This window comes from Phragmites australis, chromosome 2 (assembly GCF_958298935.1).
Source record: "Phragmites australis chromosome 2, lpPhrAust1.1, whole genome shotgun sequence".
NCBI classification, from domain to species: domain Eukaryota; kingdom Viridiplantae; phylum Streptophyta; class Magnoliopsida; order Poales; family Poaceae; genus Phragmites; species Phragmites australis.
Window position 1 is genome coordinate 33,065,148 of NC_084922.1, and position 20,806 is coordinate 33,085,953.

Sequence of the window (20,806 nt, forward strand, 5' to 3'; positions counted from 1 at the left end):
TCAATGGACGAGCCAAATTTTCCATTGTCATGCCAAAGTTTGGAAGTACTAAAAAATGACAGCCAAATTGCAAGGGCGTGACCAAATATTGGCAGGGCTAGCCAAGGCATAAACCAAACACGGCACTATTAGTTTTTTAACTGTAGCAAGCTAAAAACAAGCCACATGCATGGCTTCCATCCACTGATATTAAAGTTTTTTTTTGAGGGAGTGAAGGCTTATTTTAGACTTGTGAATTTTTCTAGTTCTTGTACAGTTGGATTCTGCGCCATTTTTCTTGTGCATTCTCAAACGAGATCAAATACCTAACTTGTGTTATGAACCAAAGTGACCAATGTCCTGCGGTAACTCATGCCCTTTCGGCAATAGACATTCATTCAGGAGGGATGCCTCCCAAACGGATATGAACACAATTGTTCATCATATATAAATACCTACATCTATCAATGAGGAAACTAACTAGTGAATCCATTTGTTCATTGTCAACATTTCATTGCAACTACTTCTAATATGTTATCAGATATGCACGCTCTCCACTGAGTGATCGGAAAAGAAGAACAAAGGCATGAAGGCCTCATCAGGTGAGCGCCATGGCATATCTCAACATACCTGCGATGGAACTAGCTTCTACCCTCCTCTGTGCTCTCCACCAAGTTTGATGTCGCCGCCCACACCGTGTCTTCAACCGCCATCGTAGACAACACTTTTACCAGAGCTACGGCCACCATGCTCCCCAGGGCCACGGTCACCATGGCCATTGCCTTCTTCACGGTCATGATCGTCGTGACTGCCACTTCACCCACAAATGTGGCCGTTGTTGTCCTCGCCCACCTTATTGCCCTCATGTTGACACATTTGGCGTAGGCCCCAACACCACTCCGACCTCTAATGACGCTAGCGGTGATGTCAACCCAAGGCCACCTCTGCACGCTGTCGATTTCTACCCAGTTCACAGCCTCACGTCGTTTTCCTTCAACCCGACGGTGAGCACGACTGAACCGCTGCTTTCTTAAGTGGACATCCCTATTGATGTAGAGCAGTGGCTCCCCTCTTCAACACCTCTCTAGCTCCTCCACCATCGCTCGGCCCAAGCCACCCAGGTTTCCTCGATGCCATGGTGGTGCACCTCCAGAGCAGCGCACCCACCTCTGACACTGCGACGACTTCTGTGACGACGCTTGGCCCCGGCTACATAATCAACTAGGAGGGCACCATGGCTGCATGCCATGGTGTCCCCTACACTACGTCGCCATGGCCACGAAGATCGACCATGACGACCAAATCAAGGCTGTCGATGCCTCAGGTGACTCCTCCATGGCTCTACCCTCCAATACATCTTGCCGCCTCCTCCGTCGTTTTGCAACTGCAGTGGTAAGCCATTGTCCCTGCCTCCGCCCGGGCACTTGGTCCCCAGCGCCCATGGGCCTCTGCTTTGGGGCCTCCAACGGTAGCGTTATAGCTACCTCTCCTCCTCCGATGAGAGGAGCAATACACACCGCTTTGAAGCATGGTGGCATGATGGCATGGTAGTGAAGCGACGGGACAGAGATGACGACTACGCGCCGTGGCGGCGCGAAGCTACGGTCGTGGCAGCCGGGGCTAGGGAAACCCTAACCCTACCGCCGTCCCAGTCCCTTTTATCCGTCGTGCATGCACTCTCTAACTAGGCCGGTCGAAAGGCCAACAAGGCCCAGGCCCAAGTTGTATTGGCCTGCCACCGAGCCTAATAAGGCCATTTTGCAAAAGACCCTCTGGGTTTCTGATAAATTGCAAGATGGTCCAACTAAATAGTACTTTGTATCTAAGTACTTTTCATGTTTAGGCCCTCAATATTTATAATAATTACACATTATGTTATGTATTTTTGCAATTTCACATTCCAGACCCTGTTTTTCTGAAAATCTATAATGTTCAATGTGTTTGCTATTATGCATTCCCTATAGCATGCAATTGTGTTAACGATTGTGTTAATATTGTAATCTAGATTATTTTCTTGCAGAATTACATATTAATTCACCTTAATTAATCCCAAAGAGCTCTTATGCCCAAACGTGCTTAACTCCAGCAGAATTAAAATACAAAATCAAATTAAGTGATTACTTCAATTTAATATTTGTGACACAAAAGGTATGGAATTATGAAATCTACTGCATATTTACAGATTATCCACCATTATTGTTAGGTCTTTATTTTGCCATCTTGACTTAATGACTGTGATCAATGTATTCTTTCAAATATTCTACTTAGCATAACACAAGGTAATATGAGCATAGGCATCTACTAACAAATGCTAGATTATTCCTCCTACTAATGCGAGATCTACACCACATTTGTTAATTATCTTCAACGTGTTAGCTACATAATTTGAGGTCAACACTATGTACTCCAAGTCTCAATTTGACTTTACAAATTTTGCATAATTATTACAATATTACCATGATGATTTTTAATTTACCTACAATAAATTAATCAAATCTATGGTTTCAATCCATGTAGGTCAAGATGATCGGAAAATAGTTCGATGAACTCGCACTCAATGGTCACAACTATCCAACATGGGTTGTGTACGTTAAGCTCAGTCTTGCATCCCATGGAATTGTAGCAGCACTTCAACCTCCCCAAGAGGGAGACCAACCGCTAATAGATCAAGTTAAAATATAGAGCTTTATACTTAAGAAGGCATCATATCCATCCAGATCTGAAATCTGAGTATTTGATGGAAGAAAATCCGAGCACTATGTTACTAGCTCTCAAAACAAGATATAAACAGTAGGGGGCAATCATTTTGCCTGATGCAAGTCACGAATGGACACATATCTGACTCGAGGATTTCAAATCCATTACAATCATGTTGTTCATAAATATGTTCCAAGTTGTGTTTCTGTAAAAAAGAACCTACTGATAGGATCTTATATCAACAATATCATGCAAGAGAATATGAAGTTTATTCTATCTTAATACATGTATTACTTCAGACCAAAAAGTATGATGGACTCCTTTTAAGAAATCATCATTAGCACCTAATAGGCACTGCTCCTTTACATAAAATGCATGCTAATGTCTAGAATAACAACAAGTTCAATGTCTCTTTTGGACCCAAACCAACGAACTTTAAAGGTAAATGCATACGCAATAGGAAGTAGAAGTGACATGCACCGGAGCTGGGGAAAGACATTTCTAAACCCAAACTTGACAGATCTAATATTTGTTGCAAGTGTGAATGCTACAAGCACTACACTAAGAAATACCACACCTCGAGACATTTAATTGATCTGTGTTTACAATTCATGAGACATAATCGACCTGCTCAAGGGTAAAGATATAAAGCACACTTCAATCTTTAAACTGACATCACTAAAGAGGCTAGTTGTTCACAACAAGTTTCACTAGAAACAAGTAACAACGAGACTCTTCAGCAGCTAGAAGATCCCATGAGCACATAAAATATGATTGTCGAATTTGCTTCTCACGACATGTTTGGAGAGCTTATCTAGTCTCATAATTCCTTAGATACCATATTATCTACATCTATTAGTTGTTGTAATAAATAAGTTGTTGTCATTATATATTGTATGTCACAATATTATATCAGCTCTTATGATACTAAATAAAGTTTGCATGTATTCTATATATCTGATAAAGAATTTCATATTAAATTCTTCATTTCTATATATAGATTTCTATGGGAGGCAATCCGATGAAGTAGGAAATGAGTCTTATGGATAGTTAACCATAAATTCTATACTTAGAGAAATAAAATATTTTCAAACTCTTACTAAGAGAAAATAAAATGTTTTTACAATCGCTATAAGCGATGCAATGATTGTTGACTCCGGTTGTGCTATAATTACTCTCCTTATGAGTACTCAAGTCATAGTCGATAATACTCTGTTGTATCCCGATTCAACCCGTACCTTAATAAGTTTTAGAGATATCCGTCAGAATAGTTTCCATATAAACCTATGATGACAATAAAGAGAAATTTCTCCTCTTAATCAAAATAACGGATATAGCAAGCTTCCCCATATACCATATGGATTGTACTATATATACACCAAACACATACCGCATATTGCGTACAAAATAATTTTTTTATCTTGATGAAATCAAGACTTGGCTGGTATGATTTTCTTGATCATTCTACCTTAGAGATGATGAGAAAAATTATTAATAATTCTATTGGTCACAACATCAATTCCCAAAATCCTCATATTTGTGTGTAACGCATGTGTCACGAAGAATTTAATTTTAAGGCCCTCTTATATTAAAATTCATAATGTGCCACCAATTGTCTTAACACATTCAATAATGCACATGTGACTCTATTTAGAAATTTATGGACCATCTAGATACTCTATAATGCTGACTAATGCATCTCCAAAATAGTTTCACATGTGTCCCTTATACATAAGGCACCATACTTATGCCAAACTCATTGCCCAAATTATCAAAATTAGAGCAAATAATACTAGATGCAGCATCAAATCCATTAACGTATAATAGTTTGGTTTTGGGTACTAAAACATTAAGTAACTTATGTCCATACTCATATTTGTGAAGCTGAATCTCTCATCAAGAGAATCAAATCATTTTCATGATCAACCATAGAATTACAATTTGCCAGCATCTTATTGGTGACATGCAGCTTTACACACCGTATCGTTAAAATAAATTCATCCAACTGCAATCATACAGCTCCATCCATTGTAGTTAGTACGTGAAAATTTGACCTCAGCTAAGTATTTTCCATCTGCGAATCGGTTACATTCTGTATGTATCGATATCACCACCATACAACATACATTAAAAGGCATTGAGGATCTGTATGAGGTATAATTATTTGTCAATCGTATAATACCTCAAGTCCTTCATAAGGGACATATTCATTGCCGTATGCTCATAATATTTTTAGAACAATTTCTGGTGTTAGAGGGAAATTAATACCACAAAGAATGTCAGCAATCATAAGAGAATGTCACATACTTTCAATCCTCATATCAACGTACCAAAGATCTAAACTCTTATTCATAACATCTTGTATTTGCAACATATTGCAGATAATTTGTCAGGTGCGTTTACTCGTCATAAAGGTGTCATCAAACCTGGTTCCCACTATTAATGTGCCAGAAAGAGTGGATGTAACTAATAAAACCACTCAACTCCCAACCAAAATAAGAGATGTAGAAATATGGTCGTAAGAGGTACAACTTATTGTAAGCATTCTCGAAAACAGGGGGAGAACATCCTCTAAGACAATAAATACAAATCAACATTAAATTCATATACACCTTTTGGATATTTAGTATTCAAGCGTCTATGGATGTTCAACATCCAAATACCCAGCATAAATGTATACACAAATTCAAGCGCTAGGTCATTGGAACACCCTAACTCCATTGTTTTAGGAAATACACAGAGTTAAACAGGATAATATTTCCACAAACTATATTGATTCCATAGAATCACTCAATACAAAGACTACAAATTGTCGACATATATTTCTCCTCAAAATTACCATACACCTTCAACTGGATCTAGACCAAAAGTCCTAGGCAGAATATTTCATCACTCAAATTTGGTCAAACCAAAGATGATAATTAAGGAGAACTATTTTTGCTAAATAGCACAATATTTTCCCTATGGAAGCAAAATGAATTTTTCATTCAATAAGGTGGTGAAATAGTGAGGCTTGTAGCACAAGGATTCACGCAGAGACCTGACATCAATTACGATGCTACATACCCCATGATATATGTGAAAATTACGTTTCCATATTCAATATCGTTGGCAAATCAAATGAATTGGATATACTCGGACATATAAGTACCCAATAGACTTCGTATTTTGAATCTAAATATAAATATCAATATATATTGTATACAACTTAAGTTACTTCATGACTTCAAGCACTTAAGTTGATTGTGGTTTAATTGACTAAATGAGTTCATTCCACAGAAGGGTTACTCCAACCACGACGATTACATATGTGTGTTCATAATGAAATCCTAATTAGATTTTGTATCATCTCCAAACCACACATGACAAAGTATGCAATCATCTTAAGACGGAATTTGATATAAGTGATTTAGGTAACACCAAATTTCTCTTAAGTCTACAACTTGAGTATATTCCTTTAAAAATATTTATTCATCAATCCACTAATAGTCAAATGATATTGGACAATCATATCCATCAAAACACTTATACTCATTTAATTCCTAAATATGAATCAAGATCCATTCATACACTAGGTTAACGATGAAAAGATATTTAACCTAAAGTTCTATACCTTAGTTCCATCAAAGCACTTATGTATCTTACAAACCGTAGCATGCTTTATATTGCATTTGCATAGAACTTGCTAGTTAAATAGCACAGCTCTAACAATGACATTAGGCGGGAGTCAAAGAAAATATCCACAGATATCTTTATGGCACCAAAGATCTAGGTTTATTCTATCAGAAAAATCAAAATATGACTATAGTGGGATATCCAAATACTGATTATATAACTGATCCCCATAATGCTAGATCACAGACTGATTTCATGATGATATAGCCATCTCATAGGAATCATCAAGACAGATTCCAGTGGTTACTTCCACCTATCATTCTGAAACATCACATACATATGTACGGCTTCGCAGAATGATCAATCACATAAAAAAGTCATGTGGTATTGGTTCAATTGAATCATCAACCATCACCTACAAAGATAATAATACTTATGTTGCTCAGATGCAAACATGTTACATAAAGAGCAATATCACTAAGCATATCGTCCTTAAATTATTTTATCCTTACGAGTTACAACAAAATGGAGAGATAAACATCTTGCAAACTAAATCTCGCGATAACCTCACAGATTTATTAACAAAGTCTTTACCAACTTCAACATTCTAATATGTTCATGGTATTAGTATACAATAACTTTGAGATTTGCAAGGATCAGAGGAGTCTCCTCTTGAATTTTAATCTGTTTATACATCATATTATATTCCTTTTCTTTATATGAATTTTACTTACGAAGTTTCTCATAAAAGGTTTTAATGAGGCAATATCTAACTAAGAATAGATATTATATTTCTTATTTTTCCTACCAGGATTTTTAAGGGAGGTATCAAAGACATATTTGATTCACAGATCATACCTGCTATTCTCTAAACTCGCTTATGGGTTTTTCTTTTCAAGGTTTTCTCATATGAGTTTACAATAAGACAATAATCAATATATGCTGCGTTATTTTCTCACTAAGTTTTAAAGTAGTTTTAACGACATATCACCATATTAGTACTATCACTTTACTCATATTTTTCCCACATAATTTATAGAGAAGTTCTCAAGATATATATATATATATATATATATATATATATATATATATATATATATATATAATGACATTGATCAAAAAGAGTGTTACGAACCAAAGTGATCAATGTCCTGTGGTTACTCATGCCCTTTCGGTAATAGACATCTATTCGTAAGGGATGCCTCACAAACAGATTCGAACATAATTGTTCATCATATATAAATACCTACATCTCTCGATAAGAAAACTAACTATTAAATCCATTTATTCATTATCTACATTGCGTTACAACTACTTCTAATAACTTGCACGCTTTTTCTTAAGCAGATACAAGTCTCACTCGGGCTAGAGCTAGCATAGTGAGATCGTATTCAACTAACCGTTAACACCACGCGAGACTTGCTGCCAACTCGATCAAAATAATTTGCAAGCACTAAGATGTCAAGGCTTCATGTTCATAAATCATAACATGCTAGTACATAGAGAAAAAAGCGTATATCGATCAGCATACGATTAAGCTATTCTAGCAATATATATAGAGCTCTTCCAATACGATCGACAATGTCCTTACTTAGTTACTTAGTACGTAGTACACGGCAGGGCACGCCACATAAGATAGGAACAAACGAAGCCTATTTTAAACCGGCGGAGACGGTACCCTAAGATAACCACTTGGCACGTACACACGTACGTACGGCATGGTAGCGCATTTTGCACGCGTCGCGTTTGTTATACCAGCACGTAGTAGACGGCACCGTTCTGGAGCGGCTCGACGGTGCAGCCCGATGCGTCGACGGGGACGTGCTCGGGCCGGTCGCCGATGTAGCGGAACAAGATGGCCGCCTCGCCGAACTGCGTCCTCACGTCGAGATTCGTCGCCGCGACGTCGTTGTGCACCACGCTCTTGCCCGTGCTGTCCATGATCCACAGCACCGCGAAGCCCCTCGCGTCGGTGGCCTCAGCTCCCGTAGGCACGGCCGCGGCAGGTGCACCGGTGACCCCGACGGCGCCGTCCGCCAGTCCTGCTTGCACATAGACAGTCAAACAAACGGCGAGCGGTATTAACTGTGCGGAGAAGGTGTCGTGTGGCCCGTGAATTCAGAAATCAAAGAGTTTGAGGAAACCCAAGCGACTGACAGTCCATGCATGCGTGCATGCACGGGGCCTTGAATTGCCATGCACACGCTCACTCTAGGTAAGAACGCCCTATGGTGTGAAAGAACTTGAAGTGCTTGCTTGAACGTCGTTCGAGCAGCAGAAATTTGACCAGGCCACCGTCACCTCAATCTTTTGGAGAACGTACGTACGCATGCAAAAAAAAAAAGAAGTCCTTTCCTTCTTCTACCTTTTTCTACACAGAGGAGCTACCGCCTACCATGACAAGATCTTACAGAGGGGGCACAATATTTATGAGTTGTGACTTGTGACCAATCCCTAAGTTACCGCTCTTCATCCGCAGCCATAGGGTTCCTTTTGAATTCCAGTGCTTCAATTTTTCACTAATTTTTCACGTGCAGACCATCCAATTCAAGTCTTTAATTTTCACCCGTACTACTACTTTACATCAGTGCTTTCTCTAGCTTGCCCCCATTACATGGATGACAAGATCAATTTCCTCCTTTTTTTTTGTAAAAAGATCAATTTGCTCATGGATCGATACTAGTAATTATCAAGCAATATCTGTGTTTGCAAAGTCGAATTTTAGAATCTATAATGGGAATCTTATGCTTCTATTCCTCCAACTCTAGTCCTTTCATGAACGTGTGTGGATCGAATAAATAGTTCGATGCAAGGATCAAGGATGGATCCATTACGTGCAACATGGAATGCATCTACATATGATGATATGATGTTGTCACCATGAAATAGTCCATATCTTTGAAACATCCCATCATGATTTTTTCCCTGATGGAGAACAACTCGCAAATTTTGGTCTTGTCTAAAGCTGTGTGTGCTTAAAAACTGACAAATTTCCCCAACTTTATCATGCATGCGAAAGTCATGCAAGAGCAGCTGTGACAAGATTGAGCATGTACAATAGATTTTACATGGCATACTATTGTCTGATTGCCACATGCATCCCTTGAAGCATACAAACACTGACGGTACCCTTATGTTGGGATCGATAAGATGTGACTGTAGCCTAAAGGAAATTTGTGCACCCCATATGCATGCAAGCATATAAGATTGGACGTCTTTGCTCATATCATAAACAATGGCAATGCAAGCTATTACGTCGTACTCCTATGACATAGCAAACTAATATTTGTGATGCATAGTTAAATTCAAATGAAACCTGGAATATGAGACACAACACTACGAGAGAATGATGTGGCAGTCCTAATCGATACACAAACAAACATATCCATGTGTATGATGATATGATATATATTGAGCAAAAGGAAGATCGAGGTGAACGAATTTCAATGGTGCTCCAAGATTAATCAACTTAATTATCACATACCTTGCAACTGATCATAGTTGGCGATGACACCATTTGCAACAGTACTTGCAGCGAAACCTGCCAGCCCAGCAGTAGAAGCAGCCACACTAGCGACGGTGACAGTGGCATCCGGCGATGCCACAAGAGGCATTGTGTCAGCCGCGGAGGATGCGTCCACGTCCATACTAACGCCAAAGCCGTACTGCAACAACCCCAGCTTCAGGGCGTCCTCGTGCACCACCTGCTCCCTGGCGACGGTGTTCGACGTTGCGGTGTTCCTGCCGAGCTGATGATGATCAGCACCGCCGGGCCAGTACTGCCCAAGCCCCGCGCCCCAGGCGCAGCTTCTGTGGCCGGTGATGGTCGGCTCTGTCACCTCGTTGCAGTGACCCAAAAACGTCCCGGCTGGCAGCGGCGGTGTCTGCTGTTGCGCGGGAACGTGCATGTACTGCGCGCCGAGAATGGCGGCGAGCTCGGCGGCCGACAGGCAGTAGCCCTGCGGAAACGGCAGGAAGATCGGTTCCTCGGCGGCCACAAGCTCCTGCACCTTTGGTGCAGGCGCCGAAGCTGGCGCCACAGGGTGGCCCTGGTAGTACATCTGTGGGCACGCCGCGGCGGGCGGCCCGAGCAGGTCCATTGCCGCCGTCGCCGGCGCGCACATCGCCTGCGCCCCCGGCTTCACGGCCGGCTTGCTGGACCCGGACGAGCGGTCGGATGAAGACGAAGACGAGGAAGTGGGCGCCTGAACGGGCGAGGCGAGGAGCTCCACCTGCTGCCGGGTATGGATCTGCGGCGCGGGCGGCGTGACGGGCGCAGCAGCCTCGCGGGCCGGCGCGCACGCGCGCGCGGCGGCTGCGCGCCCGGCGCACGCGGTGCGCATCTTGTTCTTGGAGCGGGACTTGCGGTTCTGGAACCAATAGAAGACGTTGGCGTCGCCGACCTGGCCGTACTCCTGCAGGCGCATGCGGATGCGCGGGATCTCGTCGCGAGGCGGGTTGACCATGCCGGAGTTGAAGATGGCCTCCAGGATCCGGATCTGCTCCGGCCTCGGGTTCCACCGCGGCTTCGGATCCGGGCTCCTGTTCTCACCACCTGGAGAAACCAAGGCATCAATCGACCAGTTCTTGATCTTGATCCCTTGCAACAAAACCCTACCTCTACTGGCATGCAAGTCTGCAACAGTATCATGCATGTACATGGTCGATCGGTGCATGCACACCACGGCACGATCGCGTACCTGAGGAAGAGTGCTTGAGGGAGCATCCAGTGGTGGTGGTGGAGCCGCCGGAGAGGAGGGAGGGCGGCGAGCTGCTCATGTTAGGCTGCGTCTGCCACGGCTGGCCGGCGTGCTTGGACCTGAACATGCTCGGCCAGTGCCTGTTGTTGAAGGCGGCCATGCTACTGGCCTACTGCTGCTTGCCTTCTGATTCCTTTCTCTTATCTTCTCCTCTTATTGCCCCCCTTCGCAGCACCAGGTCTTCCCTTGTGTGCTCACGATAACGAGAGAGTGGCAGCAGCTAGGGATTAATTCTACTGCATCTGCAACTGCTGCTCAACCTGTGGAGGAATTAACAGTGAGGATCCTCAGTGGGGTAGCTTAGCTTCCTACCTTGCTGTTGCACTCTCGCTATGGTTTTTTCACCTAGGTTGCACTGCTACCTGCCTCTTATATCATCTCTAGCCATATTCTTTTTATTTAATTCTCTTTTTAATTTCTGACTCTGTTCTCATTCATTTTATTTTCTCTCATTTTTTTTTTTTTTTATCTTTATCGGTTCTTTTCGAATAGATTTGTAAAAAAAAAGAAAATCACATCTAAAAAGAATGATTTTAGAAGAAAAAAAACTCCCTTAGAATGACCTTATAATGGCCGCACCTACCCCTGCTGTGCAAAGCTTGCCGCGCAATGGAAGTTCGGATCGATCTGGTTCTCCCGGCCCTTTCCCTGCTTGGAGATGTGTGCGTCCAACCGGGGGGGGGGGGGGGGAGGGGCAGTACGTCGCGTTGCACCAGGACGGAACTGATGGACGGTTTGCCCCGGCTGTGCCGGTGATGCCTGATGGGTGCAACGGGAAATCGAAAGACCTTCCCTAGTATGCCAAGCGAGAAAGACATGGAAAACTGAAGCGACCCCTCGCTCGCCTGCCTGCGTTTCCTGCCATCTGATGGCTCCTTTCTGCATGAGGGCGCGTGATGGCGACCAGGGGATCGGTTAGCTTTTCCTATCCGAACCCGTCTGCCGGGAGAGGAATGAAACTGTAACTCATCATGACGTACTCCTTTCTGATGGACTGACTGGACGCGGCAATTTGACCATGATTTGACGATGAGTTTGCGAATAATTACGAGGGTTCCTGGAGGAAAATGTGGGGAAAAGTGCGTAACCGTAGCGTGAATTACTGTGCAGTACTAGCAGAGTACGTATTTTCTCCCAAGAAAGTAACTGTACAGTGCAAATTCAATTTGAGTGGATGTTGGATTGAACGTTCGTTCACGTGGTTCGGCACGTCAGTGGAATTGAATTTGTTGTCTGTCACGCTACGTGCGCATGGTACACACGAACCGACGGATTTCAGTAGACGTTGCATAGGAGTAGAAATACTCCTCGCATTGTACTGCAAAAATCAATGCATCTTCTGTTAATAATTGTCCGTGTTTTGCGCGCAATATTTGAAACTAGTTAGGTTCCGCTTGTTTTTTACTTTTGGTTCAGCTTTTACGGCTGACAGAACCCAAAACGAATAGGTTTATAAGAAGTTAGAAGTTTGCTTCTGAGCAAAATAAATTAAAGCAGAAATTTGTTGAGATACGTTTATCTAAGAAGCTATGTATTGAAAAGCTAAAAATTTATTGTAGAAATTAATAATCTATTTCTAAAAATAGTTTTTTAAGACAAACTAAAAAAGTATCTTTTAAAAAAACCTAAAAGTAGAAACACAAATAAACATATCCTTAATCTTAGGGGAAAAAACTAGTAGTCTCTGTCATAATTAATCTTCACGGAGTTTCAAGTGCAATTCACAGGTGCTGATCTTTGTACTCATTCAAATAAGGTTGAATCGGTTTGAAAAGCTCTGTGTACCAGTTTTCTCTCACGCTACTTACCAAGCCACTCGCAATGTGCCAAATGCTACAAAATCTTTGGGAGTTTCCCTGTCTTCCCTGGCGATTTGGAGACGAGCAACAAGCACAGTTTACTCATCCGGTCAAAAAAGACCAGCTAGAGTTAATGCAAGTGAAAGTGGACTGTGTGTGCTGGATGCTGCATGGTCTCTTCCTTTTTCTTTCTTTCTTGAGAGAGAGAGACATGGTTTCCTAGTTTTCTTCCTCCCGTTGCTTGGTTTGTTGTGACATGCATGTCATTGAATGCATGGGAGAAGTGCTACCAGAAAAGAGTTGAGAAGAGGATTATTCTAGTCGACTAGTATTGAGAAGTTGTTGCAATGTGCCCTCAAACAGAAAGAAGTTGATGCAATGCTTGGAGTAAATGACGACGCACGGCAGGGCGAAGGAGCATGCGTGTACTGTGTACATGCACGCACGAAAACAGAACGAAAGGTGAGGAAGGAGCCAGAGCGCGGGGACCCGGCTAGTGTTAGGCTGTCTCTAACGGGATCGGTATTTTCATACGGCATCACTGTTTAACGCGATTTATCGAGTGGGAACAGCCGTATTGTCCCCAACAGAGCTGTATTCCGTGCTATAGTACTGTAGCAGCTGTTTGGAGGCAAATTTGTTGATGCTTTGCGGAGTCTGTATCACTGTTTTCTAAGTATGCATGCATGTGGGTCTAAGTAAAGAAGAGAGTAATGAAAGGTAAGAAATATAGTAGTTGTTAGAGATGAAAAAATAGGGATATTATAATTGTGTTAGATGACGTTGTAATAATATTATAGTGAATTAATTTTTAAATATCTGTTGAAGATGATTTACTGGGGAAATCTTGTCCAAGGCAGTAATGGCTGTTGAGAAACCAAACCGCTGAAGGGTGCGGCCTCACGCACGTGTACAAAGAATCTCACGCGGATTTCCTTCCCTTGTTCGTATAGGCTCTATATAAACTTGGACTCTTACTCTGCAGGAATCTATATGTAGAAGGATAGAATTTATACCATAAATCTATCATACAGAATGATAAGTAAAAAAATATCTCATATATATATATATGTATGTATATATGTGTGTCTACTTATATTTTTGTGTTTGTATCTACTATGTTAGATCGTAAGAGACGAAGAGAGAAAAGCCATAACCGCTCTAGCAATGTGGTAATACAACAATGGCAATCCAGCCTGTTGGAGCTATTGCCATCTGATGTGATGAGACGAGGGGCTCTCTCGAGAGAGGCAATGCAACGACTGGGGGTGGGGAGAGAAGGGGTTGGCACGGGGAGTAATGCTACATCTATAACGTTTTTATTTACGTGCTGTCATGGATATAAACAACTTTGCATGATGTGTTCATGTGGAATCTTTTATTTGATTATTTGAAATCATCATGCAAGGTTGTACCATCCATGTAAGCAATGCTTGTGGTACTTTTGTAACTGTAGCATTAATCTAGAATGGGTGAGTTAGGGTTGGGGTCGATCTAAATTTTGATGGTTTTCGGATATATGAACATGAAAAATGCGTATATACAAACATGACAACCTTGCAAGAGGAAATCAGGTGGTTGTCCTACTCTCCCCACAGCCGTGTGAAACATTAAAGACATATGTTTAGATTACAAAACCTCTATCGAAATAAACTCTAAAGAGGAAAGTAAGGACCATAAACAGGAAGCAACACGTGTTTAATTACTAAGCTCATGAAGGGCACAATATTTATGTTTTGTAGCTATGATAAGCTGAAAGAAACTTCCAAAAACAACATGTATGAAGGAACCTTCACCTGAAACTATAATGCAATGATCAGAAGGTCCGCACACCAAATGCAAGGATCCAAATCTCTACAACCCAAGGCTCACGGACATAGTAGCGGACCCAGAAGGTAGTCCAGTGGGTCTGGAATTACTCTAGAATCTGATCTAAGTTTGATTCAGTATATGATTTAGCCCAGTTCATCTAAAGAAAAAAAGTCTAATCGAGTGCTTACCTAACGCTCTGACACTAGATCTGCCACTGCACGAACACACGACCCAACCTTCAGATTGTAGCCCACGAGTCCGCTCGTCTTCCCCCGGGTTGGAAAGGGAGATGACTAAGGGGAAAGCTCATACCATTATAAAGTATTATTGGAGACTTCATGATATCCTTGGTGGGGTCAACAAGAGACTTAATCTAGGGGAACAAACATAGCATTGAGTTGGTGGCATAATAATATAATGTACATAATCATCTTTCCATAGTATCTAATTGTGAACTTTGTGAAAAGAAAATCAATGCAGAATATGGAACTGTGTCAAAAGAACATTTTGTAAGTAAGCCGTTCAAGACAGGGTGAGCCTAAGAAAAACAAAACAAGACAATTGTGTTAAACTTAAAGATAATCAATTGATATGCGCCCTTCCACTTAAAACAATATTGTAACAGATATGCATTCTCCAATTAAATCCCGAGGCACCCTCTAAAGATATTTGTGTCATGTCACTCTATTTCTATCAATACTCCAGAGCCTCCAAAATGCGATAGGAACGGATATCATGCCTAATATAGGTTGGAGAGATTTGATAACCTATTTTTGAAAAGTAAAACCAACTAAGACATAATCATATCTACAAACTAGTGCTCATTAGTTCTTTTGTACTAGGTACAAAAAATTAAAATGCAAGTTGTACTTAATAGTTTTCAATTAACTAAAAATCATATAAATTATTCCATGTGCTCTAGAAAAATCACATATGTACAAGATAATATTTTTAAATGGATATCATCTTTGTGAGGAAAAGAACACAAGAACTTTTGCATCGTTTTTTCTCCACTTCATGCATTCGTCCCAAAACTAAAAATATACTCAATTTCCTTTCTTTTGTTTAAGCTCAATTGATTTTGTGTCAAATACTTCATCTAAAAAAGTAAAACCTACTTAGAGAGAAGCTCATATCACTACGTGAAAAATGAACAAATGAGACACAATTTAGTGACGGATTATTATACGACTATCACTTATATAGCCTCGGGTTGGGACCAGACCTTAACCCGTCACTGATATCACCAGGTCATCAGTGACGGGTTATAATATTACCTATCACTTATCACATCAGTAACGGGTTATAACTACATGCATCACTTATGACCTTGTCACAAGTCTCCATGCACCAGTCATAAGTGATGGGTGTAGTTCTGGCCCATCACTTATGACTATGTCAGTGATAAGTGACTGGTCTCTCTGCACCGGTCATAACTAACAAGTCATATTGCGATCTTATAACCTGTCACTTATGACTTAGATCTGACTGGATACTGCGCGCACAACAGTACTCAATAGTACTATGTGCCCCCAGCTGTGGTAATTTTCTTCGATTCCACTAGAAACTGTCTAATATCTTGTTGATTTAAAGTTTGAATTGTTGCTAGGTCTTTGAAGGTTTGCATCTCCCTCTTTCCTTTTCCTCTAACCCCCTATTTGGTAGATTTTTTTTTACTTTAAGTTGTAATCAACCATTTTGCATCTTTATCCAAACTCTTAGTACAAGTGAGTTATATTTATGTTAGATTTGATACTAGATTTGCCCAATCTACTGCTTCATGCCATAGATCTAGTGTAATTGTATGAAATTTTTATTACATGCTTAATCACGTAATTAAGGTAATTGTTAATAAAGAATGAATATTTTTTACATTTTAGATGGCAGATAAAAGTTGGATGTACCTTGAGATCCGGACTTGTTCGGAATACCTGAGCGAGGTGAAGTATTTCATGAGTGTTTATTTGGCGGATATGAAAGATCATGGTAAAACGACAATGTATTGTCCATGTCACGATTGCAGAAATAATAAGAAGTTTCTAAAACCAGATAATGCTATGCACACTTGATCATGCGTGGATTTAAAAAGAATTATACATATTGAAACAAACATAGCGAGAAATTCCTTATTGAAGGAGAGATGAATCTGAGCCTCCATGCCGATAGTGTGGATTAAGGACTTACACCCAGTGATATAGATTATGATCTCAGGGACGATGTCATATTAGATTTCAATGATAATGATCTCAATGATTTTGTGGAGAATATGGATCAGATGGTGCGTGATGTCGAGCGACACGACTAGTATATTAGTGGTAAGTTTGCTAAATTCTGGGAATTTGTGCGAGATTCTAAGACGCCTCTTTATTCTAACTGTAAGGAGAAGTACACGTAGCTATTTGGTGACCTAAAGCTTCTAAAGCTGAAGTCAACTCATGATTGGACCGATAAGAGTTTTGAAGCATTATTGGATCTGCTAAAGGACATGCTACCGGAGGAAAACTTGGTACCCGAGGGCGTCTATGATGCGAAGAGATAATTTGTTCTATAAGATTAGAAATAAAAAAAATACATGCATATAAGTAGGATTATATCTTGTTTCGTGGAGAGTATGTAGAGTTGGATCAATGCCCCCGTTTATGGAACCCAACGATATAAGCGTAGAAATGACGGTGGTGGCGGGGATAGACACAAGAAAATTAAAGGGTCTCCCAGGAAGGTGGTGTGGTATTTTTCTGTAATTCCCTGTTTGAAGCGTTTGTTTGCTGACAGAAAGGAGACTCAATTGGTGTGTTGGCATAAGAAGGGTCGTAAGAACGACGTAATGATATGGCATCCAGCGGATTTTGCTCAGTGGAGAATCATTGATTCCACATTTGGTTGGTTTGCTAAAGAATTGAGAAATATTAGGTTTGCTATGAGCATAGATGACATCAATCCATTCGGTAACATGAGTACCTCACATAGAACCTAGCATGTTGTAATGTTGATTTATAACCTTCCATCTTGGTTTTGTAACAACCAGAAATATATTATGTTGTCCATCTTGATATCAGGACTGAAACAACCTAGCAATGATATTGATGTGTATCTCAGGTAGCTAAAAAAAGATAATTTGAGACTTTATGTATTATTGAGGGCATTTTCCACCATCCTTTTTCGATATGATGGTACATCTCACTGCTTACATTGTGAAGAAGATACACTATCTTGGCCTCGTGTTCCTACATTACATGTTTCTATATAAGAGATATATGGACATTCTCAAGGTGGAAGGTTACCGAATGCATCGTGCAGGGTTACACGATAGAGGAGGTATTAGAGTGGTCTGTTGATTACATTGACCCAAATAACCCAATTAGCGTGCTTAAGTCTCATCATTAGGGGAGACACGCATGTGTAGGGGTTCTTGGGAAGAGGGCAATAATTCCTTATTTGAAGGCACACACCTAAGCTTATTTTCTCGTGCTACAATAAATGAGCGAAGTGTGTCCATAAATCGATGAGCACAAGCAGATGCTACTTGAAGAGAATCGGTGATAGACCTAAGCTTAGGTTGCAACGCAACATTTGCGAAGGTTCATGACTTAGTTTCGAGATCGAATCAGACAATTAAGTACTCTTGCAACTGCTCTAATAAAAAGCTGGCATTGGATCCTATATACACAATTATGACATATCAATGATATGATATAAACGAATGCACATTTGACACGGTTGTCCATGATGAGAAGAGCATATACCAGAATAGTGGTATCCGTATAGATATTTATGATAACAATATACAGAGGGGCACAAACTATGGTCAAATAGAGGAGACTTGGGAGCTGAACTACTTGGGATTCAAGGTAGCATGTTTTGGTGCTATTGGGTATATGGGGGCAAAGTGTGTCACTAATGACAAGTATAGATTCACTAGCATTGATCTCAAACATGTCGAATACAAATCTAAACCCTTCGTACTTGCTAAAGATGTTTGTCAAGTCTTTTATGTGACTGATATAACAAAGAAAAAATGCCATGTGGTTCTCGGTGGGAAAAGACACGTCGCTGGAGTTGCAAATGTTGTTGATGAGGAGTTCAATCAATTCGATAAAATCTCCTTTTTTGCTACTACAATCGTGCCATGCCTTACCCCCACTAAGAAAACTTCATGCCTGTGCTCCGACCATAACGAAGAGATCTATATCAAGAAAGCACGAAAACGGCAAATTTGAATTGGAGTGTCAAATTTGACTTTCTATATATTAAATTTGTAATATTAATGTCAAATTTGTAATTTTAGGTTTCAAGTTATTTGAATTTTTGATATTAATATCAAATTTGAATTTTAGGTTTCAAGTTATTTGAATTTGTAACAATAATGTTAATTTTGAATTTTAGGTTTCAAATTATTTGAATTTGTAATAATAATATCAAATTTGTAATATTAATGCCAAATTTGTAATGGGTGGCAGGTGATATTATTAACCCATCACTTGTTTGAATGAATAGGTGATGGGTGAATAATATCAGCCGTCACATTTAATTATATTCACTCGTCGCTTATTATAAATCATAGATGATGGTTTAATACCATTACCCATCATCTATGACTTATTATAAGTGACGGGTGGTTATTATAGGTGACAGGTGACCTTTATAACCCGTCACATATGACCTATATGTATATATAGGCTGAGTCCCCACGCGTCCTTCTCCGTGTCATGTTGCCTTAGTCATTTCCCTCACTCACGCTAGGGTTCACCGCTGCATTCGGAGACCCACCACTCAGAGCTTCTCTGCCGCCCTCAGAGCCCCGCCGCCCTCCATCGCACGACTCCGAGCCACCTCCGAGCACCCGGTCACCGTCGACGCCCTCTCCTCCGTGTGTCGCCGCACTCGGAGCACCACCTCCCTCATCCATGACGCACCCTGGCCTCCCAACGCACCGCCGTGCTTCCTCCTCATCCCTGATGTGCCATCCGGCCTCGTCATCCCTGACGCACCGCCCTGTCCTCCTCCTTCCCCACGAGGCAAATGGTTAGGTTTTGGAGAGATTGTGCCCTAGAGGCTATTGTAGGTGGTATGCTAGGTGGGTTTCGCTTGTCCTAGCCGGAATTGCTTAGTTTAGGTTTGGAGAAAGTGTTGACTGCTACCTTTGCTTTTTAGTTTCATATTGTAGTAGTGTTGTTCACATAAATTCCCAAGGTAAGTGTCGAAATCACAATTTAGTAAGTTTAATTTATCAATCAAGTTTCTCAAAGTTGGGGACCTTGGGGTTAATCATAATAAAAGTAACACCGTTCATTATATTGGTTTTTTAGTATATATAAAGCAAGGACAAAGGCAAATAGAACAGTTTCATATTGATTATTATATCATCGATGGATGAGAAGCATAAAACACAAAATGCTCTATTTGAAACTACAATTTTTTCGAATGAGTTTTGCATCAGAGACAGTGATTGCTCAATACTTTGCACTCGGCTCAAAAAAGGGCAAATTTTGCACCTTGCACCAAGAACAATAAGCACCCTAGATTGTTAATTAAGCCTAACAAAAAAGACTGAAATAATGAGAATGGGGGCATAAGCTTGTTTGGTTACCCACGATCATGACCATCAGGTTACATTTCCTTTTCCCTCCATGTCTTTCTCCACAAATATGTGCTCCAGGTAACCTCCCATGTCATCATGCATACAAGGATACACAAACCTCTTTGCCAAATAACAGTGGACCTGAGGAGAACGATGCCACTCTCTATTGCTAGCGACATGCAAACAATGGTAGCCTACCAGTTAGGAATCCAAAAAGTCCCAAAACTCGACATGTCCCTACATTTCACCAGTTCAATGAAAAAAAGTCACCAAAATCCTAACATATGGTGTGACTGATCGAAGAAATTCAATTGTAACTTGGTGCATGTCGAACATGGTTATTATTACGTGTCAGTTCCATTTTGACTTGCATTTGTTCAAGTTTATACCATGATTACATATATCAATTTATGTAGGTATATTTAGAAATTAGAATTGGCTTAAAAAATGATGTGAAAATTAACCTATTATTTGTGGGCCATGAGTCTCTATTTCACCATGCAAGTGGATCTTGTTTTGGTTATCCTGAATTGATTTTTTGCCCTTGTGTGAAATACTATAATTAT

The 20,806-nt window shown here is 40.6% G+C and overlaps 1 protein-coding gene across 1 annotated transcript; it reads right to left on the reverse strand.

Annotated features, from left to right (window-relative positions):
- Positions 1–8,040: 8,040 nt before the first annotated feature.
- On the reverse strand, positions 8,041–11,151 carry LOC133905672 (WUSCHEL-related homeobox 7-like). Its single transcript, XM_062347440.1, has 3 exons — positions 10,992–11,151; positions 9,776–10,846; positions 8,041–8,333 (listed from the first exon to the last, which is right to left on the reverse strand). The coding sequence occupies exons 1-3, from the start codon at positions 11,149–11,151 to the stop codon at positions 8,041–8,043; spliced, it is 1,524 nt and encodes a 507-aa protein (XP_062203424.1).
- Between the last annotated feature and the right edge of the window lie 9,655 nt (positions 11,152–20,806).

What these genes read in the sequence shown, in the direction of transcription:
- LOC133905672 (XM_062347440.1), bottom strand. Translation starts at nt 11,151, where the DNA reads ATGGCCGCCTTCAACAACAGGCACTGGCCGAGCATGTTCAGGTCCAAG. An exon ending in CCTCAAGCACTCTTCCTCAG is followed by an intron (nt 10,847 to 10,991) that starts GTACGCGATCGT and finishes TGGTTTCTCCAG; the next exon opens with GTGGTGAGAACAGGAGCCCG. An exon ending in CAACTATGATCAGTTGCAAG is followed by an intron (nt 8,334 to 9,775) that starts GTATGTGATAAT and finishes ATGTGCAAGCAG; the next exon opens with GACTGGCGGACGGCGCCGTC.